Source organism: Diplotaxodon limnothrissa, linkage group LG15, assembly GCF_057381915.1.
Source record: "Diplotaxodon limnothrissa isolate DT_005_m linkage group LG15, D_limnothrissa_male_GT1.1, whole genome shotgun sequence".
In the NCBI taxonomy this organism is placed as follows: Eukaryota; Metazoa; Chordata; class Actinopteri; order Cichliformes; family Cichlidae; genus Diplotaxodon; species Diplotaxodon limnothrissa.
In genome coordinates this window covers 29778908-29803456 of record NC_140610.1, presented here as the reverse complement: position 1 = coordinate 29803456, position 24549 = coordinate 29778908, and the positions used below count along the sequence as shown (strand labels likewise).

The 24549-nt window shown below is 43.9% G+C and overlaps 1 protein-coding gene across 1 annotated transcript in view; it reads left to right on the top strand.

Annotated features, from left to right (window-relative positions):
* tnfrsf21 (tumor necrosis factor receptor superfamily, member 21) overlaps positions 1-24549 on the top strand; it is a 127780-nt gene that overhangs the window by 36237 nt on the left and 66994 nt on the right. The window contains exon 4 of the mRNA XM_085372812.1: positions 16415-16680. Within this exon, the coding sequence (XP_085228938.1) occupies positions 16415-16680 (266 nt within the window). The remainder of the gene's footprint in view (positions 1-16414; positions 16681-24549) is intronic.

Sequence of the window (24549 nt, the reverse complement as noted above, 5' to 3'; positions counted from 1 at the left end):
AGCATAACATAAACACAGTGAAGTTGGAGGATGGATGCTAACTTTTTTCCACTCGATAAAATTTGATGCAAGAGTTCCCGAAGGTTATGGACAAATTTAATCACATGGCAGAATGCTGTAAACGAATCAAACTTCAGTCAGGAGAACAACTGAGATAATCCATCCACAATACGAGGTTAGTCATTAATATACTGCTACATGGGCATGTAGTTACAGCATGTGGGTTAAAAAACTGAGCTTTAAAATGAACAGTGGTAATGAAAACCGAGATAGGCCGACAGTTATCACTGACTGTTTTTAGGGGCTTGTTCAGATTAAATAGAACAAAATACAAAGCATTAAAACGTAAAAAACACAACAGCCTTAACAAATGCAGAGTAGTTTGGACCTGGAAGCAGGGTTCATCAGGTCATCACTTAAAGACCGGATATCCCACCTGCTGTGAATGTTTTAATCCAATATACTTGTTATTGTTATCACTTGACACATCCTGTTTTTGACAGTAAAAATAAATAACATTCATATAAGAAATAAAATTGTCTGTGTAAACTATACAGTGGGGCAAAAAAGTATTTAGTCAGCCACCGATTGTGCAAGTTCCCCCACCTAAAATGATGACAGAGGTCAGTAATTTGCACCAGAGGTTCACTTCAACTGTGAGAGACAGAATGTGAAAAAAAAATCCATGAATCCACATGGTAGGATTTGTAAAGAATTTATTCGTAAATCAGGGTGGAAAATAAGTATTTGGTCAATAACAAAAATACAACTCAATACTTTGTAACATAACCTTTGTTGGCAATAACAGAGGTCAAACGTTTACTATAGGTCTTTACCAGGTTTGCACACACAGTAGCTGGTATTTTGGCCCATTCCTCCATGCAGATCTTCTCGAGAGCAGTGATGTTTTGGGGCTGTCGCCGAGCAACACGGACTTTCAACTCCCGCCACAGATTTTCTATGGGGTTGAGGTCTGGAGACTGGCTAGGCCACTCCAGGACTTTCTTACGGAGCCACTCCTTTGTTGCCCGGGCGGTGTGTTTTGGATCATTGTCATGTTGGAAGACCCAGCCTCATTTCATCTTCAAAGTTCTCACTGATGGAAGGAGGTTTTGGCTCAAAATCTCACGATACATGGCCCCATTCATTCTGTCCTTAACACGGATCAGTCGTCCTGTCCCCTTGGCAGAAAAACAGCCCCATAGCATGATGTTTCCACCCCCATGCTTCACAGTAGGTATGGTGTTCTTGGGATGCAACTCAGTATTCTTCTTCCTCCAAACACGACGAGTTGAGTTTATACCAAAAAGTTCTACTTTGGTTTCATCTGACCACATGACATTCTCCCAATCCTCTGCTGTATCATCCATGTGCTCTCTGGCAAACTTCAGACGGGCCTGGACATGCACTGGCTTCAGCAGCGGAACACGTCTGGCACCGTGGGATTTGATTCCCTGCCGTTGTAGTGTGTTACTGATGGTGACCTTTGTTACTTTGGTCCCAGCTCTCTGCAGGTCATTCACCAGGTCCCCCCGTGTGGTTCTGGGATCTTTGCTCACCGCTCTCATGATCATTTTGACCCCACGGGATGAGATCTTGCGTGGAGCCCCAGATCGAGGGAGATTATCAGTGGTCTTGTATGTCTTCCATTTTCTGATGATTGCTCCCACAGTTGATTTTTTCACACCAAGCTGCTTGCCTATTGTAGATTCACTCTTCCCAGTCTGGTGCAGGTCTACAATACTTTTCCTGGTGTCCTTCGAAAGCTCTTTGGTCTTGGCCATGGCGGAGTTTGGAGTCTGACTGTTTGAGGCTGTGGACAGGTGTCTTTTATACAGATGATGAGTTCAAACAGGTGCCATTCATACAGGTAACGAGTGGGGGACAGAAAAGCTTCTTACAGAAGACGTTACAGGTCTGTGAGAGCCAGAGATTTTCCTTGTTTGAGGTGACCAAATACTTATTTTCCACCCTAATTTACGAATAAATTCTTTACAAATCCTACCATGTGGATTCATGGATTTTTTTTTCACATTCTGTTACTCACAGTTGAAGTGTACCTCTGGTGCAAATTACTGACCTCTGTCATCATTTTAAGTGGGGGAACTTGCACAATCGGTGGCTGACTAAACACTCTTTTGCCCCACTGTATAAACTGAGCAAAATAGCGCCACGGGTGGCAGCCTCTGTACTGCGCTCTCTCGCACTTTTCTTTTTTTTGTTTATTTTCTGCACTTTTGGTCACTCAGACAACATCACTTTCTCCAGAGATCAACTGCTAAACATCAGGCAGTCGTCTCAAAATAGTTCTTATCCATTTTTCATAAACCCGTAAAGTTATTTGGAGATTTTAGTCAGAGGCGCAGTGGCTCCCTGTGGCTCCCAGAAGAGACACAGACGGGGGACTCATGCTGGTGAAACTACGTCGGCGAAGATTCCACACGGCACTCCCCAAATGCATCTTGCGAATCTCTGCTCTCTTCCAAACAAAGTCGATGAATTACTGCTTTTAGACCGGACTAACAAGGACTTTGCACGCTATGCTTCCCTCTGCTTCAATGAATCCTGGCTCATTGAGTGAATCCCAGACGCTGTCTTATATCTGCCAGGTTTCCAACTTCACCGGGCGTACCGCGGAATGGAGCTTTCAAGGGAAAAAAAGGGTGGCGGAGTCTGCTTCTGCATTAACAAAGGTTGGAGTACTGATGTCACAGTGTTACAGAAATACTGCAGCCCAAACCTGGAAACTTTTTTTCATCAACTGCAAACCTTTTTATTCACTGCGGGAGATTTCTTAATTCATGCTGGTCGGAGTTTACATCCCTCCTCAGGCTAACGCAAACAACGCACTGTGCGAGCTTGCTGACCAGATTACCACCCTGGAAAGGAAATTCCCGGATTCCTTTACAATTGTCTTAGAGGGTTTTAACAGAGCAAGCCTAAACCATGAACTTCCTAAATACAGACAGCATATAGACTGCCCCACCAGGGACAACATCACACTGAATCACTGTTACACCACTTTAAAAGATGCCTATTGCTCTGTCCTCCGGGCAGCTTTGGGAGATTCTGATCACTGCCTGGTCCATCTTATTCCAGTTTATAGGTAACAACTCAAACGTGCCAAGCCTGTAGTCAAAACTGTGAAGAAGTGGACTAACGCAGCAAAGCAGGAACTGCAGGACTGTTTTGACTGCACTGATTGGACTGCTTTTGAAGCTATGTGTGTGCCAACCAAGACCTTTTGCACGTACAACAACAATAAACCATGGTTCACTCCTAAACTCCTATGTTCCTTTCAACATGGCGGCGCGTGCACACGCAGCGGCTTCTCTCTCTCCCAAACAAACTACTTTTTCGTGTTTTTCGTCCTGTAAGTTGCAGTGTTTTTGTAAGTCTTTGTCGCGTCTATCTGTGTGCAAGCGAGGATATGCCCGAACACTTCTTCTCGACATCGGCAGAAACAAACTTTTTAAGTTAAACTCTGTGGACATCGAGAAGCTGAAAGATCTGGGTCTGCTCCGAAGGCCTACTCAATCACCGACCCCCACTCCTGCACTTCGCCCACAATGGATGCGCCTCAAGCGGTGTGAGAGGAAGCAGAAGAGGGGTAAGCGCGGTGGCATCCGAGCTAGGCTAGCGGCTAGCCCACACAAACCCGCCATCCCCTCTATCGTTTTGGCCAACGTACGCTCGCTAGAAAATAAACTGGACGACATCCGACTGCTACGTTCATCTCAAAGGAACGTAAAGGACTGCTGTGCTTTTGTGTTCACGGAAACATGGCTTAGCGACAGTGTCCCGGACCGCGCCATTCAGCTCGACCAGCTAACATGCTACCGTGCTGACAGAGTCATCGTCGCGGGAGGTAAGACCCGCGGGGGAGGACTTTGTGTTTACATCAATGATGCCTGGTGTCGCGATGCTGCTGCGGTCTGCAAACACTGCTCACCAGTGCTGGAGTTTATGGTTATTAAGTGCCGGCCATTCTATCTACCGAGGGAATATACAGCCATACTACTGTGCGCTGTGTACATCCCTCCCTCCTCCAATGTCAACAACAGGAGTGAGGCACTGAATGAACTGTACCAGCACATCAGTGAGCAACAGACAGCCCATCCTGATGCTTTTCTCATCCTGGCTGGGGATTTCAATCATGCAGACTTAAAGTGCGTGTTTCCAAAAATACAACAACACATATACTTTCCAACAAGGGGAAATAACACACTGGACTTTGTTTACACCACCCAGAGAGGAGCCTACAAAGCTTTTCCCCTCCCCCACCTCGGCGCCTCAGACCATATCACTGTCATGCTAATGCCTGCTTACAGACCGCTCGTTAAAACCACCAAACCGGTTCGTAAGCGGATACAAGTGTGGCCAGAAGGGTCTTCAGAGGCTTTACAGGACTGCTTTAACACCACAGACTGGGACATGTTTAAGCAGGCTGCCACCTATAACAACACCACTGACCTCCAGGAGTACGCAGAGACTGTTACTGCCTACATCAACAAGTGTATTGAGGATGTAACAGTCACGAAAACCATAACTGTCCGGGCAAATCAAAAACCATGGATGACAGGAGAGGTCTACAGGCTGCTGAAAGCTCGGAATGTTGCCTTCAGAGATGGAGACGAGGCGAGCCTGAGGACAGCTAGGGCCAACCTTTCCCGTGGCATCAGAGAGGCTAAGAGACAGTACTCCAGGAAAATATCTCATCACTTCAAAGACAGCAGAGACTCACGGAGCCTGTGGCGGGGCATTCAGACCATCACAGATTACAAGCCCCCACCACAGACCTGTGATAGCACTATCCCCCTGCTGAACGAGCTGAATACTTTCTTTGCTCGCTTTGAAGTCCAAAACAACACCACTGCACAGAAGACCCCACCCCCTCCTGGTGACCAGGTGATGACTCTGTCCCCGGACAGCGTGAGGAGATCCCTCAGCAGGATCAATGCACGAAAAGCTCCGGGTCCTGACAACATTCTTGGTCGTGTACTGAGAGACTGTGCAGTGGAACTCACTGATGTCTTCACAGACATCTTCAACATATCACTCATCCAGGCTGTCGTCCCCACATGTTTTAAAGCCACCACAATCATTCCGGTTCCAAAAAAGTCATCTCCCTCCTGCTTTAATGACTACCGTCCTGTTGCACTTACTCCCATCCTGATGAAGTGCTTCGAACGACTAGTCATGAAACACATCAAGACTGTCCTGCCCCCCTCCCTGGATCCCTTCCAGTTTGCGTATCGGCCCAACCGCTCAACCGATGATGCCATCTCCACTGCACTCCACTCAGCACTCACACACCTGGACAAAAAAGACTCATATGTTCGAATGCTGTTCATAGATTTCAGTTCAGCATTCAACACTATAATCCCCCAACAGCTCACTCAAAAACTGGTCCAGCTGGGGCTCAACACCTCACTGTGCAACTGGCTGTTGGATTTCCTCACCGGAAGACCTCAAGCAGTACGGGTCGGCAGTAATACATCCAGCACCATAATTTTAAACACGGGGGCCCCGCAGGGATGTGTGCTGAGCCCCCTCCTCTTCACTCTGCTGACCCATGACTGCACTCCATCATATAGCTCCAACCTCTTCATCAAGTTTGCGGACGACACAACAGTCGTGGGTCTCATTAGCAACAGGGATGAGACCGACTACAGAAGTGAGGTGAGACGCCTGGCCACGTGGTGTGTTGACAACAATCTCTCTCTGAATGTGGAGAAGACGAAGGAGATTGTTGTGGACTTCAGGAGAATGCACACCCAACATGCTCCTCTGACCATTGACGGAGCGTCTGTGGAGAGAGTGAGCAGCACCAAGTTCTTGGGTGTGCACATCACAGAGGATCTCTCCTGGACGTACAACACCACAGCACTGGCCAAGAAATCACAGCAGCGTCTCTTCTTTCTCCGCAAACTAAGAAGAGCAGGAGCACCAGCCCCCATCATGTACACTTTCTACAGAGGCACCATCGAGAGCATCCTGTCGAGCTGCATCACTGTGTGGTTTGGAGCCTGCAATGCGTCCTGTCATAGAACCCTCCAACGCATAGTGAGAGCTGCAGAGAGGATCATTGGTGTCTCTCTCCCCTCCCTCCAGGACATTTACAGCACCCGTCTCACTAAAAAAGCCCTTTGCATAGCGGCTGATCCCACGCACCCAATGCAAAGCTTCTTCAAGCTGCTGCCGTCAGGGAGGAGACTGCGGAGTCTCCAGGCCAGGACCAGCAGACTGAAGGACAGCTTCATCCATCAGGCTGTCAGGAAGCTTAACTCCCTCCCGATTCTGCCCCCTCTCCCCTCTTCTCCTCCATGGTCTCACTGAACTCTGTCACACACACACACACACACACTCTGACTCACTCACTGGCCTGCACCAGTTACCAGTCACTTTGTGGAGCATTGGACTGCCACTACCTCATAAGACTTTGTTGTTATACTATCTCTTACTGTACATTACTAAATCTCCATTTGCACTATTTGCCTATTTGCACTACTCTGCCTGGTTTACACTCAATGTCATTTACCCTTACCTGAATACTGTATATTGTATATTGTATAGCTTTCTTGTTCATTTGTATTGTATTTATTTAAATTTTTACTTTTTAATTATTTTATTTGCATTTTTTAATCATTCTCTTATATTTAAATGTTCATTGCTATTTCATCTAGGGTTTGAGAGTAACGAAATTTCTATTCTCTGTATGTCCTGTACATGTGGCAGAATTGACAAATAAAGTTGACTTTGACTTTGACTTTTGACTAAACTCCAACATCTTCATAAGGCTAGGGAGGACGCCTACAGAAGTGGTAATGGGGCCCTGTACAAGCAGGCCAGGAACACACTGATCAAGGAGATTGTTATGGAAAATTTAACAATAACCTGCAACACACCCAGTGAGCTTGATTTGAAGTGGGTTTAATAAACACATTCCAATGTGGAGAGAGCATCCCAGTGAAACCCTAGGACCATCTCTGAATTTTGGCCACCGCCCTTACATCTTAAATACAGAGACACAGACAAAGAACATTCCACAAACTCTTATATGTTGGCCCCTCTTCATAGAGAGAATTATGACCTTGTTTTCTGCTTGGCCATTACCTAAGGATTTACATCCCTGATAAGGAGGAGTCCCACTATCTGTTCAACGTCTCCCATTACAATGGCCTCACTGTGTTAACATTTCACATGCATGCAAGCTGGTGACAGGAGTGCTCTTACTATAGTAAAGTGAGAAAGTGATATTACTATAACTAATGTGATATGATTAAATATGTGATTAATACATGAGAAAAGAAATCTGCCACCACAAAATCAAAGTAGCTAAAAGGATCTACTCCCAGAAGCTCAATGAACAGCTCTCAGCCACCGACCCTGCATCAGTGTGGTAGGGCCTGCGGGAAATCACCAGCTACAGACGCCCCCCACCCACTGTTGAAGCAAACAAAGACCTGGCCAATGGGTTAAATATATTCTACTGCAGAAGAATATATTGGCCACCTCTCCCCCCTCACCCTCCTCAATCCAGACTCAACAAGCTGCTTCAAATGCTCCACCATCATCCCGGTCCCCAAGAAACCCACCATTACAGGACTGAAAGATTACAGACCTGTTGTCTTGACGTCTGTGGTCATGAAATCCTTTGAACGACTGGTGTTAGCTCATTTGAAGGACACCAGTTGGACCCCCTGCAGTTTGCCTACCGGGAAAACAGTGAACATGGGGCTGCATTACATCCTGCACCAATGTGCCTGAACTTTTCTCCTCCAAACTCTCCCAGCTCAGCATGTCACCAGCTACCTGTCAGTGGATCACCAGCTTCCTGACAGACAGGAGGCTGTCAGGAGTGAGGCTGGGGGAGATCACCTCTAAAACTCAGTCCCTCAGTATTAGTGCCCCTCAAGGTTGTGTCCTCTCACCACTGTTGTTCTCCCTCTACACTAAAGACTGCACCTCCAAGAACTCGGCTGTTAAACTCCTAAAGTTTGCAGATGACACCACCATCATTGGCCTCATTCAGGATGGTGATGAGCCTGCATACCGGCAGGAAGTTGAGCGGCTGGTAATCTGGTGCAGTCAGCACAATGTGGAGCTGAACAAGCTTAAGACTGTACCCATATGGAAAAGATATATACAGTGGGGCAAAAAAGTATTTAGTCAGCCACCGATTGTGCAAGTTCCCCCACCTAAAATGATGACAGAGGTCAGTAATTTGCACCAGAGGTACACTTCAACTGTGAGTAACAGAATGTGAAAAAAAAATCCATGAATCCACATGGTAGGATTTGTAAAGAATTTATTCGTAAATCAGGGTGGAAAACAAGTATTTGGCCAATAACAAAAATACAACTCAATACTTTGTAACATAACCTTTGTTGGCAATAACAGAGGTCAAACGTTTACTATAGGTCTTTACCAGGTTTGCACACACAGTAGCTGGTATTTTGGCCCATTCCTCCATGCAGATCTTCTCGAGAGCAGTGATGTTTTGGGGCTGTCGCCGAGCAACACGGACTTTCAACTCCCGCCAAAGATTTTCTATGGGGTTGAGGTCTGGAGACTGGCTAGGCCACTCCAGGACTTTCAAATGCTTCTTACGGAGCCACTCCTTTGTTGCCCAGGCGGTGTGTTTTGGATCATTGTCATGTTGGAAGACCCAGCCTCGTTTCATCTTCAAAGTTCTCACTGATGGAAGGAGGTTTTGGCTCAAAATCTCACGATACATGGCCCCATTCATTCTGTCCTTAACACGGATCAGTCGTCCTGTCCCCTTGGCAGAAAAAAAGCCCCATAGCATGATGTTTCCACCCCCATGCTTCACAGTAGGTATGGTGTTCTTGGGATGCAACTCAGTATTCTTCTTCCTCCAAACACGACGAGTTGAGTTTATACCAAAAAGTTCTACATTGGTTTCACCTGACCACATGACATTCTCCCAATCCTCTGCTGTATCATCCATGTGCTCTCTGGCAAACTTCAGATGGGCCTGGACATGCACTGGCTTCAGCAGCGGAACACGTCTGGCACTGCGGGATTTGATTCCCTGCCGTTGTAGTGTGTTACTGATGGTGACCTTTGTTACTTTGGTCCCAGCTCTCTGCAGGTCATTCACCAGGTCCCCCCGTGTGGTTCTGGGATCTTTGCTCACCGTTCTCATGATCATTTTGACCCCACGGGATGAGATCTTACGTGGAGCCCCAGATCGAGGGAGATTATCAGTGGTCTTGTATGTCTTCCATTTTCTGATGATTGCTCCCACAGTTGATTTTTTCACACCAAGCTGCTTGCCTATTGTAGATTCACTCTTCCCAGTCTGGTGCAGGTCTACAATACTTTTCCTGGTGTCCTTCGAAAGCTCTTTGGTCTTGGCCATGGCGGAGTTTGGAGTCTGACTGTTTGAGGGTGTGGACAAGTGTCTTTTATACAGATGATGAGTTCAAACAGGTGCCATTCATACAGGTAACGAGTGGGGGACAGAAAAGCTTCTTACAGAAGACGTTACAGGTCTGTGAGAGCCAGAGATTTTCCTTGTTTGAGGTGACCAAATATTTATTTTCCACCCTAATTTACGAATAAATTCTTTACAAATCCTACCATGTGAATTCATGGATTTTTTTTCACATTCTGTCTCTCACAGTTGAAGTGTACCTCTGGTGCAAATTACTGACCTCTGCCATCATTTTAGGTGGGGAAACTTGCACAATCGGTGGCTGACTAAATACTTTTTTGCCCCACTGTATAAATCTTATAAAGTTTGTATCTATCTTGTGTGAAACTTGTATGAAAAGCATACAAGAGTGAAAACAGATATAAGATCCCTTGAAAAATTATATAATCAAACTTGTATGTTTTGGATACTTACTAAAACAATATATGAAAGTAATGAGAAAGTGGCCACTTTCATGAGTAAATCATATAAGTTTTTACTATATCTTTTCCATATGGGTAGAGATGACAGTAGACTACAGGAGACATCCCTCAACAATGCTCTCCCTCACTATATCAGACAGCCCGGTGTCGACTGTGGAGATCTTCAAGTTCCTGGGTACCACCATCTCCCAGGACCTGAAGTGGGAGACCAACATCAACTCCATCCTCAAAAAGACCCAGCAGAGGATGTACTTCCTGAGACAACTGGGGAAGTACAGTCTTCCACAGGAGCTGCTAGTCTTCTAGTTCTACACTACAGTCATTGAGTCTGTCCTGTCCTCCTCCATCGCAGTCTGGTATGGAGCAACCACTAAACAGGACAATCGCAGACTGCAGTGGATTGTACGGGCAGCAGAAATGTTCATCGGGGCCCCCTGCCCTCCATCCAGGACCCGTACCTCTCAAGAACCAGGAAATGCGCAGGGAAAATCTTCACAGACCCCTCACATCCTGGACACAGACTTTTTGACCTGCTGCCCTCTGGCAGACGGTATAGAAGCCTGCAGACCAGGACCACCCGACATGGGCACAGTTTCTTTCCTCTCGCCATTTCCCTCCTAAACAGTTGAACTGTCACACTGCTCCCACTGCCAGACTGCAACTGCACCTTATGGACATTCTGTGGTATTCATTTCACATTTAACTAGGTTGTAACTGGAAGGTGTGACATTAAAACTACATCTGGTAAAAACCTGTACAAGTGCACACACACAGACACAAAACAAACACACATGTCAAACAAAACAAGGGAGTTACTGTATATTTACCCTACAAACAGATGAAGCAGTGTTTAAGTTTCACTGAAAAGTCACATAAGAGTCAGTGAAAGTAGAGCAGAGAGAGTCTGAAGAGGCAGCAGTGTGTGTCTGAAGGAGATTGTGAAGTACAATGTGACGCCTAAGGCTATTTGAGAGAATTTACTGATACACACTTATGATTCATGGGAGATTGCTTCAGGAATGACAGCTGTCAGTGCAGCTGTGACTGGTTGATGTATTAGTTGGTATTCGTTGATGACTAAATCTGTCACAGCCATTTCTGTGTCTCTAAAAACTACAGCTGTTATAGGCTGACGAATCAGCACCCATAAATGCAGAGTTTAAACGATTCTATGAGATTTCTATAAAACTGAGCAAGGGGCTGACAGTACTGCTGCAAAGAGATTCGTCGCATTAAAACATCTAAAAAAACACAACAGCCTTACTAAATGCCGAGTAACCCTTCCCAAATCACATAATGAGGACAAAGAACTGCTTGATGCAGATATATCTGAGATGGAGGTACTCTGCGTCAACTGTTTACAAAATAATAAGACCCCTGGACCAGACGGATTCTTAGTCGATTATTATAAGGTTTTCTCAAATAAATTACTGACCCCAGTCACGAATATGATTATAGAAGCTTTAGAAAATAATAAATTACCAGACTGATTGTGTCATGACCCTGTGCCTTCTCGGCTGACTCTGTATGGCTACAAGTGTTTTTGTTGTGCTGCGTCTCTCTCTCTCCCCTCCTGCGCACTGCGCTTTACCGGGGCGGAGTCATGACGGCTCCAGCCCCTAGCTCGGACACCTGCAAACAATCGTCTCATCTCATTCACTTCTTAAGGCGGCTGCTGAGAGTGCTTCTTCACTGGATTATTGTGTAACACTCATTTCTCGCCAGCCTGAGGACCACCGTTTGGTGAGCTAAAAGCCGGAGTCCGAGCTACCTGAGCTTCAGTGAAGGATTGTGTACATAGCCCGCCCCCTTGCCGTGCCTGTGTTCCCCGGAGACCCTCTTCCTGTGCCCCCTCACCTGTATATATCCGCACCTGGTGTCTGTGTGTAAATAAATTGTGAACTTAAGTGACAGTCTGCCTCCGAGTCTCTCCTGAGCCTGACAGATTGGAAATCACAACATTGGATTGGAAGACATGCCTAAGATAATACACACTGACCAAACAGGCTTCATGAAAAACAGGCATGGAGCAGATAATGTACGACGTTTGCGCCATATATTGAATACTGCTCAAAAAAATCAAAACCCCCTGCTAATAATTTCTATGGATGCAAATAAAGCATTTGACAGGATTGAGCCAAACTTTCTATTTCAAATGTTGGAGGCTATGGGCTTTGGAGAGAAGTTTACCCGGTATAATATCTGCCATGTTCCTGAGTCTGACGACTCAGTGTTTTGTGTTTCCTTATATTATTCTATGTTCTTGCTTATTCTGGTTATGTCTTTTGTTAAGGTTTGCCATTTGTTAGGTTTCTGTTCTGTGCCTGCCTGCTCCCACTGCTGTGTTCCCTCTGTCTGTGCATGGTGTCACAGTGTCTGCTTGTGAATCTGTCTGTTAAGTTCAGTGTCTTGTCTGGTTCTGTGTCTGTGAGTTTCCTGTTTTATTCTGAAGGTCTCTATCTCGTGTGAGTGTTCTCAGCCTTACGTCTGTGTCTCGTCAGCCTTGATTTCTCCCAGGTGTGTTCTCCTCCTGTCTCCCATCCCACGATTACGCCTGTGAGTATTTAAGCCCTGTGTGTTCTCCTGCCTGTTGCTGGTTTGTCTGCGTTATCTCCCTCCGTCACCTCCCTGCTTCATTCTGTGTTGCTTCCCCAAGTCTACCTCTGTTGTCTCTGTTCTGGTTTCAGGTTAGTTTTGTTAGTTTTCCCAGTTTAGGTTCTCTTAGGTTTTGTTTTGTGCCTGCTATATTCCAGTTTGTATGTCCATCCTTTTTAACAAAGCTCACTCGCATCTGAAGCTGCCTGCATCTTGGGTCATCTATTAAAACTCACACGGCTTGCCCTGCTAGCCGTGACAATATCATAACAAATAATGTGATGTCAGGCACTTTTTTTTTCTTTTTTTTTTGCCTGTCCCGTTTGGATCTTTAGCCATCAAAATTGTTGTCTGTAGGCCAAGAAAGATGCCAAGCGGATTTACTTTACCAATTGGATCATCATGGCCTTGCCATATTGGTCCATTTGATTGACCTTTATTATAATTATGTATTTATCTGATTGGATTTTCGGTTGTTACAGACGTCCCGTCAAACAGACATGACTGGAGGATAGGACAGGGAGAAAGAATGACAGAAAGAGAGGGAGAGAACGAAAAATAGAGGGGAGAAGAAATGGCGAGTAAAGGGGGAAGAAAAAGAAAAAAACAAACAAAACACCTGGATCACCTGTATTGAGATAAGAAAAAACAGAAGAGAAAACAAACAAAAAAGAGCAACATAATAAATACAACACCATCACAATCACAAAACTAGCTAACAGTAGATACTGAATATTACATGTTATTATACATGTGATCGACAGCGCACAATGTGCTTTGAGGTAGCAGCCAAGACAGGTGTAGTTTGTGTCTTTGAACACCCGTGTGTACACCTCGGATCAGCACGCTTGTATTCAAAAGGTTTCTCCATGTAACAATCTGCTAGGAAGTGTGGGAAGCCATAGCCATAGCCATAGCCCCGTCCCCCAGGGCATGAAGCAGGTATGGAGGAGATCATTCCCAGACATCCAGAGGCCCCAGAATACGAGGACCCAAGGAGGATCAGCAGGGGGTCAACCGAACCACCCTCTTAGGAAGAGCTGAGGAGAGCCCTGAATGAGAGGTCACCCAGCAGCCACAGAGCAGAGGCCAGAGGGGGTTGCAGTGACGTGCCTGCGGGCTCTGCCGGCAGACAGCTGTCAGGGCTCTAGACTAACTTTTTGACATGGGCGCACCGGTATGCCTAACTTCAGAAATGTAGGCATACCGGCACAAAAGTTATGTGCACTCAAATTTTTCAACCGCATCGCTTAACACCGCAGTTTTACATGTGCACTTTCTTTGGGGGGGGAGTCCATACAGACAATATTCATTTCTAAATTATTAACTAACAAACTTGTGCTTAAAGTGCTTTGTCAATATTGTAGAAAATGTTAAACTTAATCATCATCTTGGCCTCCTCTGACGACCTGTTTGCTGCTGTCTGTTGCTGAAAGGCAGTGGGGAGAGGGGACACTTGGGCAGTGCATTTATTGCATCATATGTGTTTCCTGGATACACTGTGCTTTTTCAGCATTCAAAGATTGATGGCACCGTGTCAGAGCACTGGCTATGAATTTCAGGCAGATCAGGCCTTAACTTAACAAAAAAGTTATCAATAGTTCTTTTCATCTTTTCTTATTACCCGCAGCTACATCCACTTCTCTCAGGCCTAGGCTGCTCAGTAGGGCTGGGTATCATCGCTGATTTCTATAATCCATTCGATTCCGGTTCTCAAAGTCCTGATTTGATTCAATTTAGCCTCAGACAGTCAGAAATATTATAATTCTGATCATTTATCAGTACTGATACACATGAGATTTCATCAGAATTGTGAAAATCACAGCAGATGCCTTTGTGTGAAAGTAACTGAGAATAAAACACAGAAAAACATGAAGGAGATTTTCCTGGTCTGGCTTTTCATAGCAGATAACCTTGGCCTGGTAAATGGTAAATGGCCTGTATTTATATAGCGCTTTACTAGTCCCTAAGGACCCCAAAGCGCTTTACACATCCAGTCATCCACCCATTCACACATACATTCACACACTGGTGATGGCAAGCTACATTGTAGCCACAGCCACCCTGGGGCGCACTGACAGAGGCGAGGCTGCCGGACACTGGCGCCACCGGGCCCTCTGACCACCACCAGTAGGCAACGGGTGAAGTGTCTTGCCCAAGGACACAACGACCAAGACTGTCCAAGCCGGGGCTCGAACCAGCAACCTTCCGATTACAAGGCGAACTCCCAACTCTTGAGCCACGATCGCCCCGTTAAACCTTAAAAATATTCTGCAATATTCTGCAATTTTGCATAATTTTAAGAAGTTTAAATTTCTTCAGTATTGAACAGCGTTCAATAGTGTTGCTGACTTATAAAATAATGATACATTTATTGACTTTCAACAACTAAAAGAAAAATTTAAACTTCCAAGACAAAGTTTCTTCAAAGAGAAATCCAAAGGGGCATTCCCCGAGATACCAAAACAAACCTCTCTTGAAACCCATCTTTGCACCAAACCGTGCAAGTCAATAAAAGGAATAGCATCTTCTATATATGCTATTATCAGTGAAAAGTTACCTGATCACAACAAAGCATCCATAAAAAGAAAATGGGAAACAGACCTGGGCTATGTTTATGAAGAGGTAGAATGGCACCACTTATTGGAACAGGCACAGACCATGTTAATCTCTATAAGACACAGGCAAATGCAATTTAACATATTTCATAGGATATATTACACCCCTTACAGACTACATAAAATTGAGTAATTATTCCCTCCAGATATACATGCTGTGGAATTGCCCAGTGATAGAACAATTTTGGAGACGCGCCATTGTAATAATCTCAAGGGTAATGGGAATCCCAATTGAACTGTACCCAAAACTATGGATTCTAGGTGACACAGCTTCTATTAATGTGAATTACTAGAAGAAATATTTTATTTTACTTGCGAGTACAGCGTTGAAAAGATGTATTCTGCTATATTGGAAATCTGAAAATCCTCCAACACTGAGACACTGGATTAATGAGCTAGTGTCCTCCTTTGACTACGATGACCTGGATGACTGAGAACCTTCACAGACATAGTGTCCTACTGCACACCTGAGAAGATATCGTAGTGTAAAAGGGAAGTATGAAACCTTTGAAAAAATCTGGGGCCCCTTGTTGGCAGTACTACCGTCTCTGGACTTGACAGATTATAGTGGTGACTCAAAATTCTTAATTGCCCCTTGGGGATAAATAAAGTCTTTCTGATCCTGAACCCCCCTGGGTCTGTTTTAAATTGATCCCCGGTTCAGCTTTCCTGGCTTGACTTCCTGATTGATGTGGTTTTACCGTGAAGTGCGTTGATTCCTGAACACAAGAGTTTCTATAAATAAGTGTGAATATAAACTGTCTAGATATAGGAATGTAAGGAGATTGAGAGCCATACAAGGTTAGAGGGATGGGGGGAGGGTGGGAAAAGTTCGTATAATGTGTTCTATACTTTTTGTTTTGCTGATTTTATTTGTTCTCTTTTGTCTTGCATACTGTCTCCTAATTCTTTCTTGTAATTACCAATATTGTTATGTTATTATTATTATTATTATGTTATTACTTTTTGTGTTTGGTTTTCAGATTTTTGGAATTATCCTTGAATGGCATGAAAACAAGAATATACACTTAAGAGTGTTCCTGTAGTCACAATAACTTGCCATGTTGTAGTGAGTTGTAGATATTTGCTTTGTGTCATAATTGTGAGCTTTTTGTTTTTGGTTTTTTTTTTGTTTGTTTTTCAAATTTAAAAATGAAAATAAATCTTACGAAAAAAAAAAGATTGGTGATTAGTGCAATCAATTTACCTCTCCCCACTAACTAATAAGGTTTTTCTCTTTGAATAACCCATTAGTTCCTGAACAAATGATCACATGTGTTCTCTAACTGTTTTTTCTCCATCTTTTGGTGTTTTAGGAGTGGATATCTTGAAGCTCGTGGCAGCCCAGGTGGGCACGCAGTGGATTGACATCTATCAGTCGCTGGCTAATGTCACAGAGCGTGAGGTGGCTGCCTTCTCCAACGGCTACTCTTCTGATCATGAGAGGGCGTATGCTGCGCTGCAGCACTGGACGATCCGGGACAGCGATGCCAACCTGGCCAAGCTGATCAACGCCCTGCACCGGCAGCGCCGCATTGATGTGGTGGAAAAGATCCGCTGTGTAATGGAGGACAACCCACAGGTAGGCCTAATTAATGTCGAGGACAGACAGTCTACTGCCCCCCTGCCCTGTTTTCACTGAGGATATCTGTAATGTTGCTGTCTTCACATCTTCACATCCAGAGGTGGGTTGAGTATCCAAAAATTGTACTTAAGTAAAATAAAATAGTAAAATATTATTACTCAAGTAAAAGTGAAAAGTAGTTGTCAAAAAAATTGCCCAAATAAGAGTAAAAAAGTAATTGGTGAAAATGTATTTTTTAAATAAATGCTATCAGACAAACATAAATAAATAAATATACAAATGTTAGTATTTTCAAATAGAATATATGTATATGTACAATTCTAATTTCCAGATTTCAGTTTTTCACAACATAAAGCCTTTTTAACCAATATCTACAGTAAATAATATAAATATATAAACAGTGCAAACCATTTCCAGTGACGAGATATGCTGTAAACTTTATATTCATTTTTGCTCTAAATGGCACAGCAGCCTCAGAGAAAACATTAGAACATAACATGTAACATAAGACTGATATCAAACTAACCAAAGCTAAAAATATATTTAGAGTAAACTTACTGCGACACGTTTCCACAGGTTACATGAGTTGAGTTTTTTCACGCTGAAAAGTCTGTTTGCTTTGGCTCACACTGTAGAAACCAACACTGAAAATATAGCTGTTCTTTTGTACTGCTTTTAAGTGAAACAATCTTTGTATTGTTTTGATACAAAACAATCCAACTCTTCAGTTGGATGGTGTTCATCCAACTGAAGAGGATGAACACCCTTGGTGTTCATCCTCTTCAGTTCTAGCGGAGACAGTTGACTCTGCCATGTTTTCATGTGTTTCTTCTTTCCATGTATCTACACGCTACTTTAAAACACTTGGGCCGCTCTGTCCGCCACAGTTTCAAACTGCTCATGTGACTGCATCTGATTGGTAAAGGAGTTACAAGAAACTCCACTGGCAGAATGACCCATTATTAGCAGTATTATGTAATTGGGGCAGGGATAGCTCAGTAGGTAAAGTGGTCGCCCCATGATCGGAAGGTCGGCGGTTCGAATCCACTTAACGGCTACCCTGAGGTATCCCTGAGCAAGGTACCGTCCCTACACACTGCTCCCCGGGCGCCTGCTTAGTGGGCTGCCCACTGCTTCACTGAGTGAATGGGTCAAATGCAGAGAAAAACAAGTAATTTCCCCATGGGGATCAATAAAGTATCCATTATTATTATTAATTATTAAACTGATTATTTAAAACAAAGTAATGAGTCAAATTTTGCCAAATATTGCCGAGTAAAAGTACCTCTCCAAAAGTTGAAATTGTTCATCTGGACGTAGCGTTTTGTGGGAGAAACATTTTGTGGGAGAAACGTTTCGTCACTCATCCAAGTGACTTCTTCAGTCTCAGCTGACTGCAGTTTTCCCCAATCTTATAAACAGTTGAGACGCATTTTTTCTAAACACCAGGTCTCTGTGGCTTTTAAAAACGCTGCGCCAAAAATTGGTCAACCCCAACGATGGGGTCCCCTGACACAAACAGAGTAACATAGTGTACGCTGTTAAGTGCCAAGAGGATTGCCAGGATTTATACATCGGGGAAACCAAACAACCTCTGGCTAAGAGGATGGCACAACACAGAAGAGCTACCTCGTCAGGCCAGGACTCTGCAGTCTATTTACACCTACAGGCCAGCGGACACTCTTTCAAGGATGAGGATGTACATATCTTGGACAGTGAGGAACGCTGGTTTGAGCGCGGAGTCAAGGAGGCCATTTACGTGAAAAGGGAAAGACCATTTTTGAATCGAGGAGGGGGCCTAAGGGTACATCTTTCGCCATCTTACAATGCTGTGATTGCAGCCATTCCTCAACTCTCTGTGAATGGTACTCATGGCCATTGATCAGTGGTCTTTGATCAGTGGGTTTTGGTCAGTGGTTGTTGATCAATGGTAGAGATGGACCAATCCGATATTACGTATCGGTATCGGTCCGATACTGACCTAAATTACTGGATCAGATATCGGAGAGAAATAAAAAATGTAATCCAATCCATTAAATATCACAAAAGCACCTCACAAAACTTGCGACACGCCGTAACTCGCCTCATAACCTTAGCACGTCGGAGCAGTATGCATCACGTGATAGAGCGGCTGTGGTGTGCGAGACCTGTCGGTGGTCTGGTTCAGCATTTGGAGCCGGCATTTCATCTCCGACAAAGTTATCCCCGAGAGAAGTAAAGCAAGTGTGTAAGTCCATTTCTGAATGTTTGTAAAGCATTCCCACGTTAAGCTTAACAACCGATTTATGGAGCGACTGCGTCTTCTCTGTCCCTCCCTCTCCTGCTGCTACTTCAATCATGAAACTGCTTAATGATCAGCTGATCGGCTTTTCTGTCGCGACTCCGTCTCTCTTGTTTGTTTTAAGCTGTTGTTAGAATTTATTTAATATTACTTTCTACACCAGGATCCTTTTCTACGTAGCTGACGGCTGGTAACTGTGCAGGGGCGGATCTAGCAAAGTTTAGCCAGGGGGGCAGGTAAGGCATTAACAGGGAAAAGGGGGGCACAAAGAAATACTTTTCTTTCTTATTCTCATTTAAAAAGTCTAGCTTTTATTAAATAATTATCTGACACCCAAAGTTTTAATTTGATCTAAAATGAATAGAAGTCCATTACTGTATATAGTAACTATTATGTCTAATATATACCCTAGTAAGCTATAGTACTTTTTCCTTTGGGAAGGTACCATCTGTGCAGTCTGCAGTTCTGTTAAAGAAAGATGTTGAATCTATTTAATATTTCTTGAAAAATAATTGATTTCTGTGTATTTTCTTTTCACACTGCATCAAATTAAGGTTGATTATGTCGATTAAGCATCATGAGGTGGCGCGTGAGGAGTGGTTCCCTATTTTTTATTTTTTATTTTTTTTGCTGGAAGTTAGCGTAAATATTAAGCAACCTAAGTACTCTTTAAAATACCAGAATAGGGAGGATGGTGTAGGTTTATGTTTATTAGATTGATCAGTATTGCTGAACTATGAAATATTTTTTTTTGCATACAGGTATAACAGAATAGCTTTAGTGTTGTTGTTTTTTAAACTTGAGTATGAACTTATACAAAATGCAGCAAGATATTTAAAAAACAGTTTTATTGATTAAAAAACACTATATCGGATTCATATCGGTATCGGCAGATATCCAAATTTATGATATCGGTATCGGACATAAAAAAGTGGTATCGTGCCATCTCTATGGTCATGAGAATTTGCATAATTAAGATTAAGGAACTGACCTCCCAGCTCATTGTTCCTTCTCTGGGCTTGTTTCAGTCATTATGCAAATGTACTGTTTATAAGATTGGGGAAAACTGCAGTCAGCTGAGACTGAAGAAGTTATTGGGATGAGTGAGAAAACGTTTCTCCCACAAAACGCTACGTCCAGATGAACAGAATCAACTTTTGGAGATATACTTTAAAAATAAATGTTTTTCAAAAACTTACTCAAGTAAATGTAACGGAGTAAATGTAACTCATTACTACCCACCTCTGTTCACATCACATCGTCAGCTCTGTTCTCTGAATGTCTCTTCTACTGACAGCTAATTTTGGAGAACATCTTTCCAATATGTCCCTCTGAAGCTGATCCCTCTGGGTTACTTCACTTGGAGAGATAGAGTTGACATCTAAAAAGCTTTGGATGAGATTTTAGTCTCTTTGAGGGCAAGATGAACACTGTGTAAACTACAGAGTAGGCAGCAGTTCATTGGAGCTTTTCAGTTATTTATTCTTTTTTGGTGACATTTGTAGCCTGTGTCTAAAATACATGACAGTACTTAGTATTTAAAGTCGGATGCTGTATTATGTGATTCAAAACATGTTAGATGTTATTTATCAGAGTATTTACAAAGCTTTGAAAGAATAGCCTGCTAGCGTGCTGTAGCTTAGACATCATCTGGGGTACATTTGGCTTTGAGAAAAATGTTTCTTCAGTGATGTGTTGAACATCTTATGTTATCCAAGCACCTAGTGTTGCATCTTCCTTTGCACCGTTGCTGTTTGGAGAGGATAGTGAAAAGGTCTTGAGACATGCCTTTTTTATGTTTATTAAAGTTCTATAAGTATGTATTTCTTTATATTTTGTTAGGAAAATGGATAATAAATCATTAATCTTTCCAAGCCTTTGGTTTGCTACAAACACTCTCTGCGTTAATGATCTTTGGTTATATACCAGAATACTACTGCATTTGTATGTTAATAATATCTAAGCACGGTGGCACAGCAAGAAGGTCCTGAGCTGTGATACACTTCTAGCCAATCATTTTACGTTTCTGAGGATAGTAGGCGGGTCCAGGTACGTACGTTCTTTTAGAGCAGAGCTACAGATTAAAAATGCCCTAGGCGAAGCGGTCAAAAGTCTGGCTGTACTTCACAGCAAAATATGCAAACTCAGCAGCCTGCAACAAGTGCTTTAAGCTGATACTGTGATACTGTCAAAGGAGGTAACACCTCAAATCCGATGAAACACCTGGCGACGCATAGCGTTTTTTTTTTTTTAAAGCCAAGAAATGCGCTGTATTTGATAGCTTGCTGCGAGACCTCACACAGAGTGCATCTACTGCGGGTGTGGTGCCTGTTATCAGACGCGGAGTTAGCAACATCCCCAAAAACACGAAGAGGAGAGTCCTGACCCCTAGCCTTGCCAGTGTAGCAGAAATGATGATGGATGATGATGGCAGCAGCAACCGTTCTTCTCTGCGTGAGTAGCGTGAGGCTAACCACGTTATTACATTAATGCATGTAAGGTGAACTAGCAAACATCATCATCATAGCTACATGCGGCTGTCTTCTTGTTTGATGGCAGATGCTCCCTTCACCCTGGCCAAAAAGGCTAAAATGACCAAAGAAAAAGAGGGAAACAGTTAAACGAGAGGTTTTTGGATAAAGTTTGTGTTTTTTCCATTGTTTAAGCACTGCTTCCAGCCAAGAGTGATACCATATATGCCCCATAGCTGCAGAAAAGGCTAACATTGTTATCTTTTTACAAAAACCAGCTGAACATGAGGTTTTTGGACCAATTTTGTGTTCTCCATTCTTTAAGCACCGGTTTGAGCACCGTTTGAGCACCGGCACCGTTTCAAAAGTACCGATTTGGCACCGGTATCGGATAAAACCTAAACGATACCCATCCCTAATGATTACACAGATATTTAAATTTGGGCACCAACATATAATGACACAAACACATTTTTCCCATCTTCAGATGAGTATATTTTATTTTTGTGATCCTCACCTGCAGATTTTCTCTCAAAAGAAGGCAGAGTTCAAGAGACAAAACAACGTGGTTGTCAAAGTTGTGAAGCCCATCTGTCCACTCCTGGTATCTGTAGACCATCTGGCACTGAGGACACAATCTATGGTGTGTTGAAACATCTGTTAAAGACAAATCACATTAATGTCATGTAACAGGGCAGCCCTTAGCGGCTGGAAACACAGTGAGACAGACCAAGGCAAGTGTAGTGGAACAAAGTATTTATTTGCTATATGGCTCTCCTTAAAACAATTAACTTGTCGAGCTTCTTCACAGCACAAAAATCCATCCTCTAATGACAACTGGCAGCCTTAAATATGTTCAGCTGTCACAGACTTAACCATTATTCCACTCTCAGGTAAATTCTTAAATCCCAACCTTCCACCACAGTATACAATATATCAATAAGAATAAATAAATACATAAATACATTTTCACATTTACATATTAATAAATACTTCACACTTTAATGTTACACCAAACCCAATATTATAAAAACCCAGAAACCCAAGCACAAAAAGATTCACCACACTCTCTTTACCAATGGTCTCTCCCGGAACCTTTAAATGGTGTCTGGACCCCCGGGGAAACATTTGCCCAAACACCTTGAAGAGGACACAGGCAAGAAAGGTGAGTAATCATTAACTTACAAACACTTATTTGCACCACTTTTATCCCTAGATTTCACACACACATGCATTAGTTTTCCTTATTGGTAAACCTTAATCACAATCTCAATCACCATTCTTCTCTCCTGACAGACAACCACCACATTCCTTGATGAGGAGCAGCTGTGCAGGATCTGAAACAAGGCTACCAACTGATTTTAAAATTCCCAATAAATAGTCAATAAATATTTAAACTTCTTGTGTGCAAATCCATGCTTAAAGTGCAATGCTCATAAAGTACTTGATAAGGTGCTTTTAATAAAGTGAAAGGTGTGCTCTAAAGTGCTATACAGACAATACAATATAAATAAATGCAGTAAGGGAGTCCTCTTCCTTTTTTTTTTTTTTTTTTTTTTTTAAATGACATCAGAAACAGCAGTATGCGACATTACGTGATGGCAGAGCTTCAGTTCATCCTTTGTCATTTTATTTTTTTTATTTTATTTTTTAATAAATAGGACAGGGGGAATGAATGAGAGAAAGAGGGGGAGAGAAAGAAAGAAAACCAAAGGGGAGAAGAGACGGTGAGAAGAGGGGGGAAGAGAGAGAAAAAAAAAAAAGAACTCCTGGGTCACCTGTATGGAGAGAAAAAAAAAACAAACAAACAAAAAAAAACAAACAGAGGAGACAGCAAACAACAAAGAGCAACATAATAATAGAGAAAACAAAGCACCATCACAATAAACTAGCTAGTCATAGATATCAATATTTACTAAATAATAAACGATATTGTGCAGCACGCAAGATAGACAGCGCACAGTGTGCTTTGAGGCAGCAGCCAAGAAAGCTTTAGTCCGCGTCTGTGAATACCCATGTGTGCATACCTGTGTGGATCAGCATGCTTGCATTCCAAAGGTTTCTCCATGTAATGATCTGCTAGGGAGTGTGGGGGGGCCACAGCCCCGTCCTCCAGGGTGTGAAGCGGGTATGGAGGAGATCAAAACTCTAGACATCCAGAGGCCCCCAGAACACAAGAGACCATGGAAGACCAACAGAGGGGCAGCCGCGCCACTGTTCCAGTAAGAGCTGAGGAGAGTCCCAGATGAGGGCTCGCCCAGCAGCCGCGGAGCAGAAGTCAGGGGGAGTTGCAGTGACGCGCCCGTGAGCTCCGCCGGCCCCCAGCTGTGCCTGAGTGACCGAGCCCCAGGCCGAGAGGCCGGGGGCACCCCACCTCCAAAGGGGCCCGAGCGAGCCCCAGGCCCCAGGCCCCGACAAGCGGCCGCCAAGGAGTGAGCCGGTGTGTACCCGGACGCCCACCCCCAGACACAAAGAACCACCAACACACCGACACCTGAGGGAGTCCGCCACCGGCAGGGGAAGTGGTGGTGGGTGGAGATAGGCCTCCAAACCTTGGAGGGCCTGAGATGTCCCCAGAGAGGTGGCGTCTGATACCCAACCTGACATATAGACACAGACATACAGGCACACACAGACACAAACATCCATTCCCACCCTCATGCTCTCATATGCACTCACTCCACACTCAACCAACGTGGAGACAGACATAAAGAGACGCTGTACACACAATCACACTCCCCAAGCGTACTCTACAAACCGGGTCTAGGTACCCTTGCCCCTGGAGGGGGGAATTGCACCCAGACCCAGGTGGTGTTACCCTTTTCCCTGCGGTGGGGAGAGGCAGACCACCCCGACTCCGCAGCAGCAGGGAGGCCCCACACCCCAGACCGCAGTCGGACGGCCAACTCCTCCTACTAGCCCTCCTGCTCCAGCAGGCCGCAGAGAATGGGGGTGGGAGAAGACTCCAAACCTCCCTCCACCCGCTCATTGTAGTGTTGATGCATATGTGTTCTAAGGTGCAATTAAAACCCAGGAGGGCATGGAGCTACCTGCCAAGGAGCAGCAGGTAAGCGCATAGTCCCTCCTGCTAGCCCTCAATGACTAAGTGTATTT